Source organism: Barbus barbus (assembly GCF_936440315.1).
Source record: "Barbus barbus genome assembly, chromosome: 27".
Classification (NCBI taxonomy): domain Eukaryota; kingdom Metazoa; phylum Chordata; class Actinopteri; order Cypriniformes; family Cyprinidae; genus Barbus; species Barbus barbus.
The window spans coordinates 19,818,702-19,846,229 of NC_136755.1; the positions used below are offsets into that span (position 1 = coordinate 19,818,702).

At 34.9% G+C, this 27,528-nt stretch overlaps 1 protein-coding gene across 1 annotated transcript; it reads left to right on the forward strand.

Annotated features, from left to right (window-relative positions):
• Nucleotides 1–2,378: 2,378 nt before the first annotated feature.
• Nucleotides 2,379–26,473, forward strand: LOC306847598 (copine-4; the record flags this gene model as incomplete). The annotated part of the gene is made up of 15 exons (XM_079381639.1): nt 2,379–2,563; nt 4,762–4,941; nt 6,212–6,283; nt 6,375–6,449; nt 6,938–7,021; nt 7,085–7,174; nt 11,910–12,008; nt 17,235–17,321; nt 17,641–17,700; nt 18,909–19,042; nt 19,490–19,544; nt 20,506–20,557; nt 21,122–21,255; nt 22,349–22,585; nt 26,342–26,473. Exons 1-15 carry the CDS (start codon nt 2,393–2,395, stop codon nt 26,471–26,473), a joined length of 1,662 nt encoding a protein of 553 aa, XP_079237765.1. The 5' UTR covers nt 2,379–2,392.
• Nucleotides 26,474–27,528: the final 1,055 nt, after the last annotated feature.

Consider the following 27,528-nt stretch of genomic DNA (forward strand, 5'->3'; position numbering starts at 1 on the left):
TAATTAAAATATAAATGTCTAAAATGCGTTCCATACAAACATCTGAATGAATAGGATATCATCTGTGATTGACTTCAGTTTCTACATAAAAGCCATTCTGATATTTTATATAAAGCTAAAAAGTGTCAAACAAACAAAACATGAAAGAATCCGCACTGAAAGGCAGATATTCTTGAAGAAGGAAACGATGGCAAGTAGTTTACAATAATATAAATTCTGTAATAAAGCGAGTATATTTCTATCATTAATGTATTAAAAACCTTGTTTTGGCAAATCAAAGTCAGGGTGGTGCAACCAATGTCCAGGAAGCCATTTAGTTGTCATGTGACATCACTATGCTTAAATTATATGTATGAGAGCAACCCTAAGGAAACATCCTGAATATTCATGACCCCCCCCCCCCCCCCCCCCCAAATTAAAAATAGATAAATAAATTAAAGTACAATAAATAATAGATTACTAGATGTTATGATCTTAAACCCTCTTTTGTAGATATTTTTTTTTTTGTCTCACATTGAACACTTTTATTTTTATATTTGTTTACTTTTTCTAAGTAGTCAGAAGTTTTGGTCAGCCCTCGGCAAGAGACTATTGATCCTTTCACTGGACTCATTTAGCTATGGTAGCCTAGAACAAATTTTCTGTGAACAGGTGAGAGCTTGTAAAGGTTTTGATGTAATATATATGCATAATATAGGTAGATATGCATTTGTTTTCCATGTACTTATACCTTAAATTAACATCATGAAAACTAGGCCATTGGTCCACATGAGGCAGTCCAGCAGCACGCCCCACATGAGCACTTGATTATTCATCATATTGCAGGAAACTCAATGCTTTCCCGGATTGTTTCAGGACATGCAATGCAAATACATGAGAGCACAACAGTACATGTACAATACCTGCACGGGGGCTATTCACATGCAGTCACCTCAGTTAATCTGGCCAGGTGCATTAAAATGCTTAGGATTGCTTACTGTAAGAACTCCTAGGGGTTGCTATAGTTTTGTCCATCTTGAAGGGCTAGAAGGCTCTGAAGGGTTTCAGCCGGCAGTAATGGCACGTCGGCCCCTTTTATCTAAAAATAACAATAATGATAACAAAAATGTGGCACTCAAAGGAAGCAGAGGGCATGAATAATTGAGTAACACACAGAGATACACGTTCTCTATGGAATGGTCTCAGAGTATTGGGGTCAGCGCTTCGCTCTGTGTTCCAGGGAATCTCTCCCACGGGGAAGAAAACTAGCTGAGCTCATTCCACATGGTGCCTGACTGAAGAGCAATTTCATTATAAAGCAACGTTATCGGTGTCTCTGACTTAACAAGTCACCCGTTTTCTGTTTTAATCAACACACTTTAATCAACATGCTCGAACTTGTCTATTCAAAGGTGTAGCGTAATTAATTCAAATTATTTCCTCTAGAGACTACAGTGTAAAAATGTTTTGTCAGCTAACCTATAAAACGTGCTTCATCTGAACATAACTGGTGAAGTTCAAAAATGTTATTTAATATAACTGAATCATCCATGAGACTGCACCAGTGAAAGCATTTTTTAAGGGTCAGATGAGATCGAAACCTCTTCTTAAGGTGAACGAACAAAAAGTAGGGCAGTTTTGTTAGATTCGAGATGGTGCACTGATAAAAAAAGCATGCTCTTGCTCTCAGCCTTTAAGTTTTTGTAATGCCATATTCTAATAAACATAAATATAGTAAAATAACAATATATTAAAAACCATATTTAAAATAATTAGATATTAAAATAATGTTTAATGCAATTAATTTTTGGTGATTGTGCATGTTTTAACACAGGCACTGCATTTCACTTTTTTGCAAGTATGTTTGCGGCAATGTAGAAATATAGAACATTGTTATAATACATTTTTTCTTTGAAAAGTGATAAAAGTTAGGATTTTGTCAAATTAGGTCTGTGTTATTGCTGGAAAAGCATGTCATTAATGCTGCATTTTTATTTTTGTGGAAACCATGCATTATTTTCATGATTCTTTGGTGAATAGTTTTTTAATAGATATAAATATAAATACAATATTTAAAAAAAATATTGCATTGGTGATTTGGTGCTCAGGATACTTTTTTTTTTTGCGCTGCTGATTTTGGTGGAAACCCCATCATAATACATTATTTTTCATGCATAGAATGTTCTAAACTGCATTTTTTTAAATTGATTTTTTGCAATGTAAAAGTTTCTACTGTCACTTTTGATCCATGTGTTGCATCCTTGCTAATTAGAAGTATTAGTTTCTTTAAAAAATATCCTTCTGACCCTTTTTGAACATTTGAACGGTAGTGTGTCTCATATCTGTTCTATGTCATGCTTTAACGTTTTAACTAACATATTTTTATTTCACAGCTTGAACGCGGGAACTCAAAATGAGTAACATCTACGAGTCTGCTGCCACCACGCTGGGCCTCTTCAACAGCCCATGTCTGACAAAAGTGGAGCTCCGTGTGGCCTGTAAAGGAATATCTGACAGAGATGCTCTGTCCAAGCCTGACCCCTGTGTTGTCCTCAAGATGCAGTCCCATGGACAGTGGTTTGAGGTGTGTTGATGTTCAAGTTTTGTTTTCTCTAGCACAAACAGAATGATGGTTTTCATGAAGGAACATCTCATTTTCACCTATGCAAAACAGAATCTAGCGTGTACTTTTTATTACAGTTTACAATGGATGTTTTCAGACATCATTTCAAAGAAACAACTGTTTGTGTGTCATACCCTAGATTTCTCCTCTGATCACAAACTCCCTTTCCTCACTTTGAAATTGCTACACATGTAGTGATTTCTTTTTTTTTTTTGGAAACTTCTGCTGTTATTGTAAGTTTCCAAGCATACTGTACTTCAATAATAATCCTTTCACAAACGCTAATCTGGACTGAACAGAAGCTGCCTTATATAGTGCATGAGAACTGGCTCTCTTCATTGAACTGTGTGTTTTTATGCTTGTATGTCTGTTAACGGCTGATTAGTGTTCTGAGTCTGTAGTCTATGCTGTGATGTGAAAGCAATATAAAACAGCACCGTTAGATTACAGAAAGCGCTCCGTCACGCTGTCTTGTGCCTCGCTAATAAAACCAAAGACAAGGACGTGCAGTGCTCAAGTGAACTCAAGTGAAGTGGCCTATTCGCTTTTGCTAGCTATCTGTGTAAGGTTTCAGTTGCAGCACAAAACGGGTATTTCTGGCATACAAGGGTTTTGCTTGGCACAGTTAGACAGTTAACAAAGTGATGTGTTTGAAACCATATAAGTGGGTTGAAGTATAATATATATATATATATATATATATATATATATATATATATATATATATATATATATATATTATTTGAAGGGATACTTCACAAAGAAAAAATCATCATTTCTATCATGTTGTTCCAAACCTGTATGAATTTCTTCCTTCTGTGGACCATAAGGGAAGATATTTTGAGAAATATATATATATATTTTTGTGTGTGCATTTTTTGTCAGTACAGTGGAAGTCAACAGTAACCAAAATGTTATGCTACAAACAGTATTCCTTGAAATTGATATGGTGCAATTTGATTGTTTTACCAAATTTGATTATTTTACTGATACTATTTTTAAATTATGCTTATTTTAACTTAACAATACTATTTTTACTGCTATACAATATACATTGCTATGAGAGTAGTGCATTATTGTAATGAGAACTGAAGCAATGAAATATAAATGTGCTTAATTATTCTGAAAAGAATTTCACATTGAAATAAAGAATCTTTGGTTTAATGCCTTTTATGCAAAATGTAGTTTTTGTTTTTTTTTATTCAAAATTATATATCACTTGGCCATACACATACATGATATGATATCACATATAGCATATCATATCATATCACACAACTTTGGGGTTGGTAAGCTTTTTTAATGGTTTTGAAAGTAGTCTATTATGCTCACCACGGCAGCATTGATATATAATGATATATATATATATTTATATACATTTACACACACACACACACAAATATATATATATATATATATATATATATATATATATATATATATATATATATATTAATTAATTAATAAAAAAAATTTAATGCATGGCAGCCATTCATCCAGTTTTGAGTGATTCTTGATTCATGATTCTTCAGAAAATATTTTATTATCCTAGTTTGGAATTGGTACTTATGAAACATTCTTCTTATTATTATTATTAGTGTTGAAAACAGTTGTGTTGCTTAATTCTGTCATTATAGAAAGTTCAAAAGAACAGCATTTATTTGAAATACTTTAAGTCTTTACTATCACTTTTAAACCATATGTTCTTTCTGAATACAAGTATTAATGTAAAAATCTTACTGATTCCACATTTTGTGTATTTTTGACAGGCCTCATCAGATTCACTATTATTGGTGCCACATACTTGGGATTGAGTCTAATACTATTTTAAAAGGTTTGCTATTGTCATAATGCGACTAATAACCTGTCACAAATTCTATTTACACTTTAAGTACAGTAACTCCATTGTTCTGTAGCTCTATTCAGCTAAGGGTCATTGACATTGATTTGAGATGAGTCTGAATGTGAACTAAATTGATTGAGGATATGAAATGGATTGGGAAAAATCCCTGTCATCATCCAAACAATCAGCCTGTAATATGAAAGGATAGGATGTCATTGATCCCAGGGGGGAATATTTGTGAAGAAATCCTGAATGTGTATTAAATCAAAACAGCAGCGCTGGAGTGTGACAGTTGCCTTGTTCTGATTGGTTCCAGGTAGACCGGACAGAGGTGATTCGCAGCAGCATCAGTCCGGTTTTCTCCAAAGTCTTCACCGTGGACTACTATTTTGAGGAAGTACAGCGCCTTCGTTTTGAGCTGCATGACATCAGTAGCAACCATAATGGACTTAAAGAGGCTGACTTCCTGGGCGCCATGGAGTGCACACTCGGACAGGTGAATGAGAGGGACGGCAGAGTGCACATTTAACGGAAACGCAGTAGGGAAGATAAAAGCTAGTGAATGGAGTGAGTGCGTGAGAGAGAGGATGAGTACATGAGAGGGATTTTGTGGATTCAAAAGGGTAGCAGAGAGCTTACTGGAGCAGGAAGGTGCCTGGTGGGCAGAGGGACTATTACTCCAAACTCTTTTATCTAGTCTATAATAAAACAAGACTACAACCAGTGGTATATAAAGGAACATAAGAGGGTAAAGTTCATGTGAGGGCGAGAACCTGAACAATTTGGATGCTAATAACAGACACTTATTTTGTTTCTGGCTGTTAAATGATAAGTAGTCAGTGGTGAGAACTAACTACAGCCAATAGAAGCTGTAAAACAATTTTCGTAGTTCGTTTTCACCACTTACATTTGGCAAGTAGTGTGTGTTATGTGGTTTGTTTTAGAGTTGAAAATGATAGATAAGTACATTTTAGAAGGATTTTGTTTCTAGCACTTCTTATTGGTTAATTGGTCAAAGTAGGAATTTAATGTTACCATGTAAAATATGTGGATGTGTAAATGTGTAAATGTGGTTTACCTTCTACAGTTAGCTTTGGCTTAGTTTATTAACTCACTTGAAATAATAGAAAAAATATATATATTTTGATGCTGTAAAGGTTTCATATTTGATACATGGTTTATGAGATCTGTTGGTTTGTCTATGAAGTTATCAATAATTTGTGGAAAAACCTTCTGGCTCCTGGTGGATTATCCATGCTCTTCATGAAGTATCATTTCTAATATCTTTGCTTGCTTGTGGCAATGCTGCTGCCAAATTAATTTGAATAATAATAAGTTCATATACTGTATATGTAATAAAATAAAATATGTATAATTTATTTTAACTTTGTTTCATCTTTTGTTGGCATTAAAACTTTAAAACCATTTTTGACTACCACAAAGCATTAAAAGATGCCTTCATGAATAATACAAATTAAATAAAAAGCATTCATGTTATTGTGATCCATAAAATAACAGAAGTCTGATAGCAAAATTAATAGAAAAATGTACTGGTAACTTAACATTACATTACGTACATTACATTTATGGATATTTCCTTTAAAATTTCCTAAAACACAACACTATGTAATTCAGCATATAGGTAAAACACCTGTGAAAATTCAATATGGAGAATTCCTTCATAATAAGGTTTGTTGGGGTTAACAAGTCTGGTTTGCAATATACATGTATCTGTTTGCCTCATGTTCACTCCGCTTTTTTCTTAGATTGTATCACAGAGAAAACTGTCCAAAGCTTTACTGAAGCAAGGAAACACAACCAGCAAATCATCTATCACAGTAAGAACAGCTGTCTCACTCCCAATTAATTTACACTGCAAATTTGTGCTCTTTTGTCATAACCTGAGCGATGACTTCTTTTAAATCCCAGGTCACAGCTGAAGAGCTGTCTGGAAATGATGATTACGTGGAGCTCGCCTTCAGTGCCAAGAAACTGGATGACAAGGTGTTACATAATTGCGCAACAAGCACTTTGCAACAATATTGAGACAAACAATAACCGTTGTCTTTATCTGCTAACGGTACTGTGTTATGAGTAGCCAAAATTCAAATGAAGCAGTGCATCATCTACTATTTTATTGAAATATTTTGTAATGAAAAATCAAAAAATAGCAGCATGAGGACAACTTTAAGTCTAAATACACAGTGGACCATCTAGAAAAACAAGAAACGATGTGCATTCAGTTATAGTCTGTAATTGAGAGAAAGCCAGGACAGGCCATTCATTAAGCAATAAATGTTCCTGGGATTGATGTATGAATCAATCAAAAATTCATTAAAGCTCAAGTGTGTAATTTCTGCACCGCTAGCGCCACAAAATGCAATCGCAAAAATAGTGATTTTGATTTTCAAAAGAGCTTCCAGAACACTTATGCTTGTAGATGCTGTATTTACATTACAAACAAGTATAAGTTTGATTCTTTCTTTGTTTAGGACTTTTTTAGCAAGTCAGATCCATTTCTGGAGATCTTCAGAGTAAATGATGATGGTACAGCATCACTGGTGCACAGAACAGAGGTGAGATTGATATATGAAATACATGTTGAAGAAATGTGTAAACTGGTATTTTTCTGCTTACAGACCATTATGAACAATCTCAGTCCTGTCTGGAAATCATTCAAAGTTTCTTTGAACACACTCTGCAGTGGAGACCATGAGCGGGAGTTAAAGGTAAGACAGATATGTTGACTCTATCCACTATGAATTTATTATAAACCAAAAACCTAACCATTTGCATGCTATTATGATTACTAGAGAGATATTTCTGACATAAAGCAGTGTATCATCTCTTTGAAAGATATACTGCAGCAATGTGAGCACACTCCATATGAGGCTTTTATGTCAGCATAGTTTTTTTTTTTTTTTGCTCTTTATTCTGGTCTTAGCGTGACCATTTGGTCACATTAGATTAGAATCATCTTGGCAGATTTATGTAATGGCAGTCCTATCCATTCTGCCTCACTATTGCAGCTGACATCTTTCATAGTGAGCTAATTACTGAGCGGGTAAATGGAGCCCGGCTGTTTGGAGGGTCCTGACAGTGAGGAACAGACATGGTGGAACCAACAACAGAAAAGTCCTGTTATTTTCAAAGATATAACTGATTTGGGATCAGAAAATAAGATTAGACTGTATGTAGTGTGTCATGTCATTCAAATCCTTTTTAATAAGGTTGGGTAGTTGATATGAAATACTTTTGCATGTTCTTTTAAAATTACTTTGCATTCAGTATTTTATTAACTGACTTGACTTAATAAAACATACTAATGATTAAAGTTACAGGACTTTTAATTTCCTTTAAAGTATACATTGATATTATTTTAACCTAAAACCTAGATGATGATTAAACTATTCATGGACGTGTTGTCTAAATTAATAGTAATATTTCTGTATTTAACATGGATGTGTTGCTGAAAATAATAATAATATTTCTGTATTTAATATAGCAAATTAAATTTTTTTTGTTATGTACTCTACTGTTCAAAGTTTGGGGTCAGTGATTTTTTTTATAAAGAAATTAATATATTCTATTCAGCAAAGATTCATTGAATTAATCAAACTTGACAGGACATTTTTTACATTGTTACAAATATATATATAATTTTTTTTTTGTTTGTTTTTTTTTTTTAAATGCTGGTCTTTCTAAACTTTCTATTCATCAAAGAATCCTAAAAAGAATGGATCACAGTTTCCAAAACAATATTAATATATTTATAATAATAGGATATGCTTCATGGCATATTAAAATAATGGCTTTTTTTGCCATCACAGGAATAAATTTCATTTTAAAATATATTAAAATATTTAATATATTAATTAAATTTAATAATAATTGTGAGATTTAAATATTAGAATTAAATTGTTAGTATGCATTTATATAATAAAGTATATTTATTGAAATGAAAACACAAACTATGCTGAGCATTTCTGCAAAAAATCTGAGCAATTTTTCAAAAACATTTGACCTGGAATAATCGTCTTTTTTTTAATCAAAGATAGAAATGAAAATGTTATATAATATTTATTATAATGATGTGAGTTGGTTGTCAGATGCTGTTTTTCATTGCTACTCTGTTAATACATTTTATTTATTTTAATATACTTTGACAGTGCCACAAAAATAGCAATATATACTGGTATGGCAATAAAAACAAGCAAACAAGCAAGTTACCGTACTGAAAGCAGACTTGTATTAATAAACTTTTAAAACACTTTTTTTTCAAACAACTCCGCAATATTTCAAACTCTAGGTCTTTATTACTTATGAAAGGGTGCTGATGCATTTCAGTGCAGCATTGAAAGATTTTTTCCATTTATATAGTGTGTGTAGTACCACTCTTTAACTGCTTTTTAATAGCAAGAAGTTTGTGCGTGTGTTTGCTTATTCACTCATGAAATCTCCTAAGATTGTATTGCTTTCCTTCTCCTTTCCTTCTTTCTTTCTCTCTCTCTGTCTCACACACACATTCAGATCTCAGCACTACAGGTGTAAGATTCTCATTGGTATTCCAATGCAGAAGTGGGGATAGAAGAGCTGTATCGTAATAATCTGTCTTTAAAGATGATTCTCTTTGTATTCTCATAATGGCACCGAGTTTAGATGAGATTTAGTCTAGTTCGTACCACACTGAGATTCTGCATAAAAGCTGTTTGGAAGTAAAGCCTTTCTAAAACGTTCACATACTGGGCAGATGACATTTTAGAGAAAGTAAAGGATATGGGCTGAGAAAGAGCTGATATCTGAATATGTTTAGTTGAGAGCTTAATCACTTGATCAGCTCCATGTTGGCACTTTACTTTGCTGCTCTCAGCTTCACTTGAAAATAACCATCACTTACAGCAAATTAACTAATGCTTTAAATGCTTGGAAACAAGCCACTTTGAAGTAAGCCTTTGGCAATTATACAAAGTGGCTGAATGAGCAGTTGTGCAACATTCATTTAAAGCTGGTTAAAAGACATTTCCAATCTAAAATACTCAAAATATTAGTGCAAATATTTGTAGGTGATGTTGGACAGTCAAGGACATCTAGAGTCAGACAGATGGGAAAACAGTTATTTTTGGTGACATGTTTCTGAATAAACATGAACTGGTTTGTTTAATATTCATGACTTCTTTACACTCAACGCACCACGGACAGCAATGTCTCTGCAGTGAAAACACACATTGAATTCAGATTCGCAGAGTTACAGAACCACTGCAGTTTTATTCTTGTTGTGAGATTGTTGTATAAGACAAGGTAGTTAAACCTTCATGTTATGTTGCGAGCTCACAATCACTGCTGTTTTGCTGGGTTAAATTTCTCTGTTCTTTCATCCATATCTGAGCCCCATCTGTTGTATAGCATGATACAATTGCATAAACCCATTTATGCAAATTATGTCATATATTTTTCTAGAAAGAGTTATGGACAGTACAGTTGTGAGGTAACTTACACTACAGTAAGTGAGTTATGTTTTATTTCTCATCGCAGTAAACAATGTGTTTATGCAGATTTTGATATGGCCATTTATCATTTAAGCACTTTATGAAATCTTTGACAAATATTGATGGAACTGAAATATAATTGCAAAATTGTGCAATTATAATTTAAAATCTAGTTAGGAAAACTTTGTGTGCATCTACATGCGGTTTTCTCAGCGTATATATTGTTCAAAATGAACTGGGAACCATTATAGGTTTTTTATTTTACTTATTGTTCATATAATTAAACATGCATTAATACTATATTCAAAAACATTGTCATTTGACAAAATAATGTTTAATTTTAGGAGCTTGTTTTATTTAATTTTTTGCACTCTCCTCATGAATTTTTTGGGGATGTTTCCCAACTTTATACAGAGCAGAGAAGCAGGTGTGAGTTTTGCATGTTGAGTTATTGCTGGTTCTCGCTTCTACAGTTGAACAGTCAACCACAGCATCTCTGTATTAATATTTTAAATGACCTTCAAATTTTGATTACCACCCGCTTATGTCTCGACATCAATGATTCATTAATAGCAATGCTACAGTGTGCTGTCTTCCTGCCACTCCTGCCACACACCCACATTCACAATGACACATATACACACAGATGCCAGCGTACCGACAAGTGTGTTAAATCTTTAAATCAACAACATGACACCAGGTATTACAACTGAAGACGTGTTATGACAACAAGATGACCTGCTGCAGTTCGTCTTTACATTTGGATGACTAGTAAATGCATTCACAATCCTTTATTACTTCTTGAAACTTTAGACTCCTCAGCTTGTTCCAGATTCAGCAGCGACTAGATAAAAGATCTTCTAAATGAACTGACATTTCAGTCTCACTGAAGCAAGAAAAGCTGATGCCGTTGCCTGCCCTTGTGGCGTTATTAATCATTTCAGCGCTTGGTGTTTGGACACGCTGTTTAATTTGTGTGTATTTTTACTGTATGGGCAATCTATCATTTCTGAGACACTGCTGTTGTTGCTCCTTAAAGCAACTTTAAGATTAAAACAAATGTTTGAGTATGAGTTGTGGAGGTTAAAGGGATAGTTCACTAAAAAATGAAAATTCTGTCATAATTTACTCACCCTCATTGCAAGCCAGTATAAATTTCTTTCTTCTGTTGAACACAAAGGAAGATATTCTGACGGTAGCCAGTGACTTTCATAGTATTTTTTTCCATGCTATGGAAGGCAATGGCTACCGTCACTGTTTGGTTACCCACATTCTTCAAAATATCTTAGTTTTAACTCAATACAGGAACTCATACAGGTTTAGAAGGGCATGAGGGTGAGTAAATACTACACAAATATTTTTCTAATAAATAAATATCAAATAAATAATAATTACAAGACTTATGTTTAAACTAATAAAAAAATTATTTATATCATGCTATTAGAAAAATAGTTTGTTCCCTTGTATCAGTCTCACTAATTTTAAATTAAAACAAGAAAAAACTATTTGCTAATGTGGTAAGAAAAACAAACGTGATTCAATATTTCTCAGAGATATTACCTGAAACAAGTCTTAATTTTTATGCAATTTTGCAGTTAAATTTTTGCAGGTGGAGTTTTGTATGTACTGTATGTTTCCGTGTGTATGCGTGTGTGTGAGTGTTTGCATGCATGTGTACATGTTTGTTTGTGTGTGTGTGTGTGTGTGTGTGTATAAAACAATGTGACCTTTAGTACTGCTATAGAAAACTACTTAGCACAGGATATTTATCACAGTTCTTTAGAGAATGAAGTCTCACACCCTCATGCACAAAGCTAAAATTATTCACAAATTTATTTACTGCATTAAGCATGTGGCTCAGCATAATAAGAGATGTAGGAGAAGGTAGGTTTAGTGTGTCAAAAGGCAATTATTATGTTTTAAGTTATTGAGCTGTATCATAAACACAATGTTTTAAGGTCTTTTTTTGTTGTTGTAGTGTACAGTATGGGACTGGGATTCAAATGGCAAACACGACTTCATAGGAGAATTTCAAACCACCTTCAAGGATATGAAAGCGGCCATGGATGGGAAGCAGGTATAAACACACACACACACAGACAGTCAGAAAAGAGTCCCTGCTTCTAAAATGTAGATTTCAAACTCTCATCAACACAAAGTACTCTTGTCAAAATGAAAAAAGAATCAGTTTAATAAAATTCAGTGAATCATATTTGTAATTGTTCAATGTTCGCCCATGTAATTATTTAGAAATCTAACCATTTATAGCATTATGTCCATTGCATTAGCAAGAAACACTACTAAGATTCAAGACTCTTGGGGTAAAAAAAAAGAAATCTAAAAAGGGCAAAGACATTAAAACATTTTTGAAGCACTGGATATACCCTGAAGCACATGGAACTGAGTAAGAGCAATAGCATACGTACTTCATAACTCCAGCTTATGGATATGTGCAAAGAAGAAAGCCTTCATTAATAAAAACTCATGTCACATCTCGACTGGAGCTTGCCCATGGGCATGTGAACAGCTGTGGGAATTCAAAGAAGATTCTGTGGTCTGATGAGGCCAAAATTTAACCTTTGAGTCTTAATTCTAAGCACATGAAGCTTTTGTAAAAATGTTGTCGTTCACATCCTATCCAACCTGATGGGTCTTCAAGGGCTTTTAGAAAATGATTCAGTTCTGTGATACAGATTTACACAAAGCAGCGCTGTGCTCCACCCAGAATACCTTAGCAATCATATTTTCTACATTCCAGCTCCTCTTGTAGATTCCATGAATCTCTTTATTTTCTGTCGAGAGCCTCAGGTCTGTTATGCAGCAGAAGCTCAGTCAGTGTGAAGCTCTTACGGTTCTGTTGCGTTTTCTCTTGCAGGCAGTGTGAAACAAGCCTAACACTTACTTTTTTTATCTTTATATGTCTCACTTTCTCAGTTTTCATCTCCTATTATCTACTCATCCTGCCTGTGTCGTAACAAACACTGAATTCATCATGTCATATTTCTGTCTGTTTGCCTCTCTTGCTGTTTCATTTGAGCTGCTTTTTGTCCTTGATTTTTATAGAGAATTTGGATCTATTGTCACCATGGACACAATATCACCTGCAGGGAGACCGGGAGAATAATTAGTGTTACTGTATGGAGCAGGAGTGAACGGATACACAAAGGGATAAACTAATAAGAAAGAATAAAGAAAAAGCAGCAACTAGAGAGCGTATGTGAGAAAGAGAGTGATGTGTATTTGTGCTGTGTCAGATGGATGACGGCAGTGGTGTGTTTTGACAGTTTAGGGCATTGTAGTGATGATCTAGGTGACCATGATGTCTCCTGTTAAGTAAACTCTTCTATGCTCTTATATACACTACTGTTCACAGGTTAGGGTCAGTAAAATTGTCTTATGCCAAGGCTGCATTTATTTGCTATATTAATACAGGGAAAAAAAGTTATATTGTGAAATATTATTACAGTTTTTTTTAAGTATATATATTTTTGAATATATTTTAAAATGTAATTCATTCCTGTGATGGTAAACCTGAATTTTCAGCAGCCATTATTCCAGTCTTTAGTGTGATTCTTCAGAAATTATTTTAATATGCTGATTTGGTTAATTTCTCGGTTGATTAATTTCTTAAACGCACAAACACCCACCCACACACACACAGATATATATATATATACATACACTTACACTTATGGAGGGCACTGCGTGTGTGTGTGTGTGTGTGTGTCTGTGTGTCTATATATGTATACATATACACACACACACAGTGCCCTCCATAAGTACTGGAACAGTAAAGACGAAATTGCTCTGTTGGCTGTGGAGTCAAGACATTTGCAAATGTGATTAAAAGATGAATATGAGAGAAAACTACAGAATGTCACATTTTATTATTAGCTGTTTCAACACATATATGTTTTACCAAATAAAAAGAACAGCACTTTTAGAGTTCATCCCACTCATTGATGAGAGAATAAGTATTGGGACAGTTGAACATAAGGCAGATATAAAAGATTAAAAGCTATTATTTAGTTGCAGATCCCTTGCGCACAATCACAGCAGTGAGTCTGTAACCCATAGACATCACCAGACTCTTGGTCTCATCCTTTGAAATACTTTTCCCAGCCTTTAATGCAGCCAATTCCAATTGTTATTTGTTTTGGGGAGTTTCTGCCTTTACTCTCCTCTTCAGCTGGTGAAATTCATGTTCAATCAGATTTAAATCTGGAGATTGACTTGGGCAATCTGAGACTTTCCATTTCTTTGCCCTTATAAATTCCTTGACTCAACTGGCAGGGTGTTTTGGGTCATTGTCCTGATGCAATATGAAGCACTTCCTACATTTCTACTTCCTACACTTCCTACATTTCCTACATGCAATATGAAGCACTTCCTACACCTACATTTCACTGCTGGTTATACCCTGTATAATTGTGTATGTGACAAATAAAACTCTTGAATCTTGAATTGAACTTCCCAATGAATCTGGTGGCATTTTCTTTAATATTGGTAGGCAAGATGGTTTTGTACCCTTCCAAATTCATTCTGCTACTGTCATCATCATACATTAAGTCATCAGTAAACTTCAGAGGGCCTGTTCCAGAGGCAGACATGCATGCCCATACCATGACACCACCTCCACCGTGCTTTACAGATGAGGCTGTATGCTTGGGATCATTGCAGTTCCTTTTTTTCTCCACATTTTTTCTTTCCCATCACTTAGATAAAGGTTCATCTTTGTCTCATTGGTCCATAAACACAGTTCCAAAACTCTTCTGGCTTACCTTTGTGCTTTTTTTTCAAACTCTAATCTTGCCTTTCTATTTTTATTTTTATTGGTGCTGGTCAGAGGTTTGCATCTTGCTGTGTAGCATCTGTAATTCTGTGTCAAAGTCTCCTGAGGACAGTAGATTGTCAGAGCAACACCCCAGCTTTCTGGAAGTTGTTGGTGATTTTACAGACACATGGATAACTGTACTGTTACAGGATTTGTCTGTCATCAACTACTGTTGTTTTCTCAGCCGATCAGGTCGTTGTTGGTTGCTGGTGTCGCTGGTGGTTTCCAAACTCTTGATTTCTCCAGCCCTCTGTTTTTGCTAGAGCTCTAACTGACTTTCTCTTTTTTTTTAGCATCCAAATTGCTTGCTTTTCTCTCAAAGTCAGCTCCCTCTTCTTCATCCTGGTTTGTGTGTGTCATCATCAAATGCAAGATTCACAATACAGAAGTAATGGGTATAACTGATACGACACATTCCCTGCTTTTAATATCTAAAGAATTAATGCAACAGGAGACAGCTGATCACTTAGAAAGACCTGTGAGGCAACTGTTCCAATACTTATGCTCACATCAGATAGAGGGATGAAACTCTAAAAGTGCTGAACTTCTTAGCTGGTAAAACATATATGTGTTGAATCACCCAATATTAAAATGTGAAGTTTTGTCTCATATTCATCTTTTAATCATATTTGTAAATGTCTTGACTCCACAGCCAACAGAGCAATTCTGTCTTTACTGTTCCAATACTTTTGGAGGGCACTGTGTATATGTGTATATGTATGTATATAGATAGATAGATAGATAGATAGATAGATATAGGTATATAGATGTATATAGATGTGTATATATACACACACACATATATATATATATATATATATATATATATATATATATATATATTAGATAGTTATATAGTGTATGTGTGTATAACCGCACAGTGTGCTGCATACTCTCTTATGTATCGGTCTATAGCATCTGAAGGAGTTCACTCTGTTCTGTCGCTTCTCTTATTTGAAATATATTACTGGCTGTGCAGATTACTAGTCATTGTGTTGCTTTAAATTCCATTAACTTCATATTCACCATCATCCCATTGAATGCTCAGAGGAGCAAAGTCGACGGGCTTCAACATACACTTCTCGTTGCATTTGTTAATCAGTGGAACACCTAGTCCGTCAGCTCACGCTGATTGCACTGCTAGCGGGGTTCACAAACAGGTGCTTCATTTTCAGCAGGAAACTCGGATGCTTTTAGTCTCTAGTGGTGGAAGAAAACTTCTCGCGTGCTCTTCAAGACCTGATTTGAGATTTTTAGAACAAGCTGAGATTCACGAGTTCACATTTGCATATAATTAGCTGGAGTATGGTAATGCGTATTTGGCGTGCTGTTCGGGGAAGGGCTTCGAGCTCGGGAATGGCCCGAACCCTGAGTACCCCCCCTTATAAGTGTAGTAAGAACTCAAGTGTGGAGAAGGGGCGGTGGAGGAACGCTGATTAACCGTCAAAGGATAGAGGTATGTCAGCTGTATTTATACCTATGGTGTTGACTAACTTGAGTGCGTTCCTCTTGTGTTAATTAGGCTATCTGAACTTTCCTCCCAAACTTTGTTACTAAAACATCTTTAATTGCGCATGCATCGTAAATCACGAATTTGAGGCAGCTCTTTGGATTGTTGGCATCACTGAGCTATTGTATTCTGTAAGAAAAAGTGAAGAGGACTTTGAAGATCTTAATGAAGAAGTTTATTGCAGCATAGCAGTGACAAAGTACATGTAGTACCTTGGGTTCAACGGAGTTGGAATGAGCCCAGAACATCATAAGTTCAAACCTTTTATACATTTCCAGTTTACTACCCTACATGTAAATGAAGTTGCTCCTTTTGTAACAGTTGTAGTCTGTATGTTAATTAAGTTCTGACACCCCTTTTGTCTGAGGTGGTTCTCAGTGTCCCACACCTGCTCTCATTTTACAACTGGTCACCTTTTGCTCAGGATGTGATCATCCCAAATGGTCTACAAACAACAGTTGACTTTCTTATTCTCTTTAATAATTAAGGCATTTTGGGAAATGAGCATGAACAAACATATTGCGAAGTGGAAGCTGGGTCGAGGCAGACTATAGATTCTTACAATTCATACTAGAAATGTAAAATGAATAAAGAACTGTTTGGCTTGGATAGACATATCTTTTTCTTGTCCTAACAGGAGAAACTACAAACTGATCTTGGCCAAAAGGTGACTTATCAACACTTGACATGCTTGTGAAAGTCTCGCCTGCACTGCCAGCTTACAGCCAATCACTCTCACATTTTCTGAAAGGCTCAACTGCAACCACTATATTATACTGAGTCTTTTAGAAATCTGTCTGTCATTGTCTCTTAGCCTGTGGGCATCTTCCTCTCATACAGATACATCACAAGCCAACCTCAGATGAAATACAGTACAGTACAGTTCTGTACAGAGCTGAATGAATGGCATAGAGCTGAACTGTTGTTTTACCATTGTACGTTTAACATGTTTCTTACAGATCCAGTGGGAGTGTATTAATCCTAAATACCAAGTGAAGAAGAAGAATTACAGAAATTCTGGAATGGTAATTCTTACCCTGTGCAAGGTGAGGAATCCCGACACTTTATGTCTAATGTGTGTGTGTGTGTGTGTGTGTCCATTTAAAAAAAAAAAAATTGTTCTAGTACAATATTTGCTCTAATAAATGGGCTGGATATGGTCACTTTCTGTCATGTAAACCAAGTGTAATAGTTGACTTCGGGGGGCTGTGGTGTGGAGTGATATTTACAGTATATACTGTAGGTGAACAGGTTTGTTGTATGTTGATTACTGTATTTTTTGTACACCTGAAATGATCTGTTAACCAGTCAGTATCCAGGACCGGAACTATCAGTTTAATAAGTGTTATTTTATCTCTGTTTCAGATCATTAAGATGCACTCTTTCCTGGATTACATCATGGGAGGATGTCAGATTCAGTTCACAGTAAGTAGTTTTGGAAGACATTTCCCTGCTTTTTATCTTACTGTCATCTTAATCTTTTAGCTAAACCAAACTCCACTGATAGCAAGAGTCAATATACTGTAGTCTGGATCTTGTAAATTGTGTAATCTGGTGGTTTAGTTTCTAGCTGCATGTCTTTAATGTGTCTTTTAATATGTGTCTATGTAATGTGTTGTTTGAATTACATTTCTGTAATTATTTACTCATTTTCATTTTATTCCAAATCCTATGACTTTCTCTCTTGCGTTGAACAGTGAAATTTTGAAGACTTGTATTGCTCGCTCTTTTCCATGCAGTTACAATGAACAGAGACTGAAACTTTAAAGGGATAGTTCACCCAAAAAGGAAAATTCTGCCATTAATTACTCACCCTAATGCTGTTCCGAACACATAAGACCTTTGTTCATCTTCGGAACAACAATGCAACTACCACGCTCAAGGCCCAGAAAGGTAGTAAGGACATCGCTAAAATAATGATTCAACCTTAAATTTCTGAAGCTACGTGAATACTTTTTGTATGCAAAGAAAACAAAAATAACGACGGCATTCACGAGAAACGCATGTGCATAGTGTTGCAGATGTCATGGTACTTTCGTGAATGTGTGTCGAAGTCTGACATGGAAGAGAAGAAATCATTGAATAAGCGATTTAATCTCAGATTTAATCAAATTATCTTCATTTGTGTTCTGAAGATGAACGAAGGTCTTACGGGTTTGGAACGACATGAGGGTGAGTAAGTAATGACAAAAAGTTAATTTTCGGGTGAAAAATGGGTTCAAAGTTTGAAGCAATTTCAAATTCTTGAATGATTTTAGATTCAGATCTTTTCAATGAATCATTAGTTCACAAAACCATCCTGAATTAATCAGAATTCTAGTCACTAATCTGGTTCCAGTGGTTCTACAGCATGTTTATAAGAATAATTACTTAAATTTTAGTTTTAAATTAAGCTATCATATAACTGTTTAATATGGTGTATAAAAGTTGTATATGCATATACACTTTTATGGTGTTTTTACATGTTTTTTGAGGCTTTTCAAGTTCCAGTCATTGCAATTCTTCACATTTGCCTTATGTCTTCCATGAGAGAAAAAAAGGTCATACAGGTTTGGAACAACATGAGGGTTAGGAAATAATGCCAAATAAAAAATTTTGGGTGAGCTATCCTTTTAACAAATGTTGTTCTGTAGGTGGCCATTGATTTCACCGCCTCAAACGGCGACCCTCGAAACAGCTGTTCCCTCCACTACATCCACCCTTACCAGCCCAACGAGTACCTCAAAGCGTTGATAGCTGTTGGGGAGATCTGCCAGGACTACGATAGGTGACCCACCAATCAATCCCTCAATCAGTCAGCCAGCCAACCAACCAAGAAGTCAGTTAATCAATCATGAAACCAGTCAAGCAAACAGTCAATTAATTTTGCCAAATGATATTTAATGGGTTTACTAACAGAGCTACTCCATCACAAAATGTTTACACCAGATATTTTCTCAGTACAGGCAATTAACCAAACATTCAGACCAATTAATCAATCAATTATACATTGCATCATTTAATCAGGGATTCAGTCTTTGCCTGTAGGATGCAGAGCTGTCATGTCAAGGATTGTCTTTCTAAACTTCAATCACTCTCTCGCCCAAGACGTCACTTAAGCTCAGAGTCAATTATATTTGACCCCTCACAATGTCACATCCCTGCTCTCCTCGTTGCTCATCTCTGGGGCTCAATGCGCGCTCATTAATCCTTGCTGCTTCTGATCTGTTTCCAGCGACAAAATGTTTCCCGCTTTTGGCTTTGGAGGCCAAATCCCACCAGACTTCAAAGTAAGTTCATTATTTGTATATGTTAAGAAAAGGGCTTTTTTAGTTATATTTTAACGTCAAACAATTGTATATGTAATTTTGTGGAAAGAAAGAAAAGTTGTCATTTAAAAACAAAAACTTGGTCGTCTTTTTTAATGTGATTCTAGTTTTCATTTGACAGTTTTTTTTTTTTATTGCATACTTAAGTTGAAATGACTTTTTAAATTAAATTTACATTTAAGATCAAATATTTAAGTAATATTCTTTTTTTTAAAGAACACTAAGATTTTTTTAAATGTAATTTTCTGTTTTTTTTATTGATTGATTTGACTCATCTGATTTAACATAATCAATCAATATCAAGATTTAACAGACTGAATTTGTAGCTTGATTTTAAGACTACAAGAAGTTTCCCATACAGTACAATAAATTGCCATGGAAACCAGAGTGCTCTGAATCTCTCACCGTTACCTGACAGGAGATTTCTGAATAATTCATGAACTGCTGATGCCCTTTTACAATAATCACCTCATCATTCCTGCTAATCTATACCAATCACTCAAAATCAGGTCATCTGATTGGTTGCCATGTTACAATCAGAGGTCATGGCCGCGATGTGGTTGGATGTGACTCTAAGAATGCATTTTAGTTGACCGCAGTCCAAGCCACAGGGAAGCTCCATGTTTTATGCATGATTTTATCCCTTCCATTGACTGCAATTACTCTGAATATAAATGAACCATAAGAACTTATGAATAAAATAAAGAAATGAAATGTTTCAGTTCTTCCAGTACATTATATGAGCCTTAATATCATAATCTAATATCACCAGAGTTCAAAGTTTAAGTCAATTGAGTCTTTTTTTCTGTGCCATTTGATAAAGCAATTTGTTTCTAAAAGCGCTGGCCTCACTCTTCCATCGCTGCCACTGATCTTTCAGTTTTTGTCACTTAACTGTGACTTCTTTCCTTCATCAATACAGGTTTCTCATGATTTTGCTGTCAATTTTGATGAGGACAACCCAGAATGTGCTGGTGAGTCATCAAAGTGTACATAACTTCGTACCTTTTACAAAAAATTTTTTTCCTTTTCAAAAAGAAAGCTCAATGGAATCCAATGCGTTCCTACTATATGAGTCAAACATCTCCCACACACGCACTCAATGACAAACAGAAGATGTTAGGTTTTCAAAGCATGAACTATGAACTTTTTAACCGATGCTCATGCATTTAAACGAGTCTGTGCTCTGCTTTTAATGAACAAATACATGAATAAACAAGCCCTCTATATAACCTCTATTCATCTCGGAGGACAAAGGTTATATTTTAATCTGACATTTTCAGGTCAGTAAATGTAAAAGACCACCATTGAAAAAAATGGGTAATATGACATCTATTCTATTCAATGTCACATTTCTAAACAGATAATCAGTCAATGCATAAAATAAAATAACTACATCTAAACTTTTTAAGGCTTTTTTAAAAAACATTTTTCTTACCACATTTTGTTTTGTGCATAGAATTAATTACAAAATTTAGTGAGGTTTAAAATGAGCTTAAAAACAAGTGTTGACCTGAGTGGCTGTGTGTGTTTTGCAGGTATACAAGGAGTTGTTGAGGCTTATCAGAACTGCCTCCCGAAAATCCAGTTGTACGGTCCCACTAATATTGCTCCCATCATCCAGAAAGTTGCCAACTCTGCCTCCGAGGAGATGCACACCAAAGAGGCCATGGTTAGTCAGAGAGAGAGAGAGGGAGAGAGATTCTGCACAGCACCATATTGACTACATCTGCTTTACTGCTGTTGCCTTTTTATAAAAACAGCAAATTTATTACTTAATCAGGATTTTTGTCTCATTTTCTCATATAATATTCAAACATAATTTTAACAATATAAATTTACTTGAGAAGCCGAACTGCATTACATAATAATGCTTGTTCTCAGAAAATAGTTTATTTACTTAACTACATACAAATTTATTTGATCCAAAATAAAGTAATTTTGTGAAATATAACAATTTACTGTTAAATATGCTTTGGGTGCTCAAGAAGCATTACTTATTTTTATCAATGTTGAATATATATATATATATATATATATATATATATATATATATATATATATATATATATATATATATATATATATATATATATATATATATATATATATATATATATATATATATATATATTTATATATTTATATTTATATATATATATTTTTTTTTTTTTTTTTTTTTTTTTTTTTATGAAAATTACCATTCAAAAGTTTGGGTAAGTGTGCTAAAAAAAATAAGAAATTGCTATTTTATTCAACAATGATGTATTAAATTGTTGAAAGGCGACGGTAAAGACTATTTCAAAATAAATCTAAAATAATTATATTTCAATTAAATGCTGTTCAATTAACTATCTAATTATTAATGAATCCTAAAAAAATGATCTGTTTCCATAAATGAAACAACAAAAACTGTTTTCAACATTGATAATAATAAAATACATTATTATTAATTGAGGATATTAAGTCTGCTATAACAGAAATTAATTACATTACAATATATATTTCATTAGAAAATGGTTATTTATATTGTAATAACATTGCAAAATATTAGTTTTTACTTTACTTTAAGATTACTTTATTTTCTTACCCCACTGGCGAATGTAGCATGGTGTATGCTGAACATAAAACAAGAAACAGTTTGATTATAATGGAGCTTTGAGTGCAAGACAAAGACAAACACCTGGTCATAATACTAGTGCGAGTGTCAATTTTTAAATGTCTCACATTTTATTGATCTCTCCTCCTTTTTCCTCATTCATTAGGAATACTTCATACTGCTAATCCTGACAGATGGAGTGATCACAGATATGGCAGATACACGAGAGGCCATCGTCCACGCCTCTCACCTGCCCATGTCCGTCATCATCGTCGGCATAGGCAGCGCAGATTTCAGCGACATGCAGATGCTGGATGGTGATGATGGAATCCTCCGCTCTCCTAAAGGAGAACCTGTCCTGAGGGACATCGTGCAATTTGTGCCCTTCCGCAACTTCAAACATGTGAGTAAAAAAAAATCTTGTCAGGATCTGGTGAAACCGTGAACACCAAAAGCAAAACCTGAAAGTTTTAAGTTACTACTAATAAGTTGATGCTTAATGAACAGATGTGTCTAATGAAGAGAATTGCTTCATCCCAGGTTTGGTGATTTAAGACACTGTATGGTACCTCTGGTCAGGGCATAGTCACGAAACTAAACTACAAGAGGATGCTGTACGTCTGAAGGCATCCAGGTTTCTTTTCATCTCTCTCGTCTCTCAGGTCAGCGCGTTGCTCTCACAGCTGTCTCTCTGAGCTCCAATAACAAGCATCTCGGCACTGGAACAGAGGAAAGGAAAACATCAAAGATCTTAGATTTTACAGGCCTGTGTTTAGTTTAATTAAGGAGCGTGAAATCATTCATGTAGAACAGTCTTCATTATGAAAGCATTTTTTAAGAGAAGTTAGGCGTATTCTGTCCTGCTTTAACCCAGCAATATTCCTGCCTCTGAAGCTGAGTTCATGCAAAGTTCAGGTTTTTTATTCCATTTTGAGTTAAAATGAGACAATGAGCCTTTTGTTTTGTTTTTAAATCTCATTAAATAAAGCCTGGTGTATCATCATTATTATTATTATCATAATTAATGATTCAATATTTTTCATAAATATTAATTTAGTAATTTATAAATCATTTATTGGGAAAGTAAAAGTGGAAGCTGTGAGAAGAAAAATGGAACGCATTGGCAGCAACACATGTGAGAGACATGATTCATAATTAATTTCAATATAGTAACATTAGATTGTTAGCTTAGCTGCAGTGTATAACGTTTTATGGCCCAGACATATATACAGAGTATATTACACATATATACAGAGTAAATAATTAGTTTTTCACAATGCTTAACTATTTATTTATTTAGCAATTGCATGAAATATTTGTTTCTAATCAGCAACATCACACTGTTCAACCTTTCCTAGGATTATTATTGATTTGGGTTCAACTGTTGCAGTGATTCTTTTTAAAGGAGTAACTCTTATCAATAGACATTGAGGGCTTAGGGCAGATACCTGTAGTTCAAATAGTTAAAAATATAAAAAGTATTTAAAAATTATTATTATTTAGTGCTGTCAAACTATTTAATCGCGATTAGTCGCATCCAAAATAAAAGTTTTTGTTTACATATGTGTGTGTACTGTGTATATTTATTATGTATAAATACACACACACATGCATGTATATATTTAAGTAAAATGTTACGTTTATATATAAAAAATATTTATGATATAATTTATATGAATATAAATATATACATGTAAATATTTTCAAAATATATGCTGTATGTGTCTTTATATATATATATATATATATATATATATATATATATACAGGTCCTTTTCCAAAAATTAGCATATTGTGATAAAGTTCATTATTTTCTGTAATGTACTGATAAACATTAGACTTTCATATATTTTAGATTCATTACAACACAACTGAAGTAGTTCAAGCCTTTTATTGTTTTAATATTGATGATTTTGGCATACAGCTCATGAAAACCCAAAATTCCTATCTCAAAAAATTAGCATATTTCATCCGACCAATAAAAGAAAAGTGTTTTTAATACAAAAAAAGTCAACCTTCAAATAATTATGTTCAGTTATGCACTCAATACTTGGTCGGGAATCCTTTTGCAGAAATGACTGCTTCAATGCGGTGTGGCATGGAGGCTATCAGCCTGTGGCACTGCTGAGGTGTTATGGAGGCCCAGGATGCTTCGATAGCGGCCTTAAGCTCATCCAGAGTGTTGGGTCTTGCGTCTCTCAACTTTCTCTTCACAATATCCCACAGATTCTCTATGGGGTTCAGGTCAGGAGAGTTGGCAGGCCAATTGAGCACAGTAATACCATGGTCAGTAAACCATTTACCAGTGGTTTTGGCACTGTGAGCAGGTGCCAGGTCGTGCTGAAAAATGAAATCTTCATCTCCATAAAGATTTTCAGCAGATGGAAGCATGAAGTGCTCCAAAATCTCCTGATAGCTAGCTGCATTGACCCTGCCCTTGATAAAACACAGTGGACCAACACCAGCATCACTGACTGTGGGTACTTGACACTGGACTTCAGGCATTTTGGCATTTCCCTCTCCCCAGTCTTCCTCCAGACTCTGGCACCTTGATTTCCGAATTACATGCAAAATTTGCTTTCATCCGAAAAAAGTACTTTGGACCACTGAGCAACAGTCCAGTGCTGCTTCTCTGTAGCCCAGGTCAGGCGCTTCTGCCGCTGTTTCTGGTTCAAAAGTGGCTTGACCTGGGGAATGCGGCACCTGTAGCCCATTTCCTGCACACGCCTGTACACGGTGGCTCTGGATGTTTCTACTCCAGACTCAGTCCACTGCTTCCGCAGGTCCCCCAAGGTCTGGAATCGGTCCTTCTCCACAATCTTCCTCAGGGTCCGGTCACCTCTTCTCGTTGTGCTGCGTTTTCTGCCACACTTTTTCCTTCCCACAGACTTCCCACTGAGGTGCCTTGATACAGCACTCTGGGAACAGCCTATTCGTTCAGAAATTTCTTTCTGTGTCTTACCCTCTTGCTTGAGGGTGTCAATGATGGCCTTCTGGACAGCAGTCAGGTCGGCAGTCTTACCCATGATTGCGGTTTTGAGTAATGAACCAGGCTGGGAGTTTTTAAAAGCCTCAGGAATCTTTTGCAGGTGTTTAGAGTTAATTAGTTGATTCAGATGATTAGGTTAATAGCTCGTTTAGAGAACCTTTTCATGATATGCTAATTTTTTGAGATAGGAATTTTGGGTTTTCATGAGCTGTATGCCAAAATCATCAATATTAAAACAATAAAAGGCTTGAACTACTTCAGTTGTGTTGTAATGAATCTAAAATATATGAAAGTCTAATGTTTATCAGTACATTACAGAAAATAATGAACTTTATCACAATATGCTAATTTTTTGAGAAGGACCTATATATATATATATATATATATATATATATATATATATATATATATATATATATATATATATATATATATATATATATATATATATATACACAGAACACACATACGTATATATTATGTAAAGAAAAACTTTTTATTTTGGATGCGTTTAATCACGATTAATCGTCTGACAGCACTATTATTGTTATTATTATTATTATTATTATTAGCATTAGCATTATTTATTGTATTTTAAATGATTGTTTTTATTTTTGTGATAATTCTAAAATAATTATTCTTATTTCTTCTTGGTCAAATCTCTGCATTCGTGTCTTCAGATTCGTTCATTGTTGTTTTATTTTCTCAGTTATGTAACTGCTGATGCAGTTATCCTTTTAAAATCTTCAGATTTTTCATTTGATTTATTGAACCTTTTGTCCAAGGCTTCTTGTGCAATAAACTCCAGAGAAGGGCTTTGTTTTGCTTTTTTCTTCACAGTCTGGAAGACGGCTGTAAGGAAACCTGCTACCTCAGGTCAACTTCTGCAATATAACACAATTCATAAATATAGCGCAACTCTGAAGGTGTGAAGTTGGCTGTCCGATACGAATGCTTCAGCGAGAAACCGAGCGTGTGTATGTGTGTGTGTGCATGTTTATTTTTAGCTCTGTCCTGCTGGGTTTTCTCTGGTCTGGCTCCACCTGTTTTGCGGACGGAGTGAAATAGGAGTGACACCTTTCCTGTATCACCTACTCAAGCACAAGAGAGTGTGAGATTTCATCTAAGTTCCTTTCTCTCATCCGTCCCTCCTTCTTTTCTTCCACACAGGCCTCACCTGCAGCGCTGGCTAAAAGTGTACTTGCTGAGGTTCCCAATCAAGTTGTGGATTACTACAATGGAAAAGGCATCAAGCCCAAATGCATGTCGGACTTTGAGTCTTCCAGAGCGTTCAGTCCCTGAGCTACGCATATTCGCCTCAACTTCAAGATATCTTCACTGATCATTTCAGAGCTTGCAATATTAATATCGGAATCGACAAGCAGGTCCATCCTTGTTGTTGTTTTTTCACTCAGGTTTCCAATAGCATTGGGCAGAAATGTCCTTAGCTGTCCATATTTTTTTGCCCAGTTGTTTATTATATTAAAGATTCACTCAGTCATTTTTTGCTTTGGTTTCCCTGGATAATATGGCGATCATCTTGGACCTAAAGTCTCCTTTAGCGTCTTTAAAGGGCCTGCCTCCCATGCTGGAAACATAGGTTTGATTTCCACTCGGAGCAAGAATGAGGAGAGTAGAACAAGAGGGGTTATGTTGGTGCCGTGACCCGGATGGGAGTGAGGTTTTGGGGGGTGAGTGTAACAGAGGACAGTTTCGTATGTGAAATTATCTGATAACATGGAAGTTACTTAGATAAAGTGAGTTGTATTCAGTCATTGTGATCTCAACATGGCCTTCCCCATGAGGCGACCTGCTCTCTCGTGAGACGATTTTAAACATTTCTAAAAAGTGTTATATGAAAAATGTGGTTGAAATCACTGAATGCATCTTTAACATAACATTGGGATAGATTTCTTTCATTGCAACCAAACCAATCAGCCAGCACCTTTTAATCTGCCATCACCTATTCTGTGTAAACAGACGGAAAGCCGAAAGAATGAAACCTTCAACTGGACTGTCTTCCTTTAGGTTCAGATGCCAGACTGATTCCAAGTTGCATTTGTTCATAAGCACTGGCTTTTTTTACCTTTTGTTTTGTTAATATTATTTAGTTATTTGTGGTGGACCTGCTATAAAAGGGCTGTATAGTCCAATATAGCATAATATTCCAATGCGTAATAGTTTAGGAGGCAAGTGATTATTGGATATTGGCCAGTGCATGACCAATGCTCAGTTAGTAAACACTGTTAGTCCTTTATAATCCAAAGTGCAAATATTTTATTGTTTTAATTAATTTACCTGCAAAAAGTTTATGGTTGGTAAGAATTTCATGTTTTTGATAGAAGTTCCCTATCCTC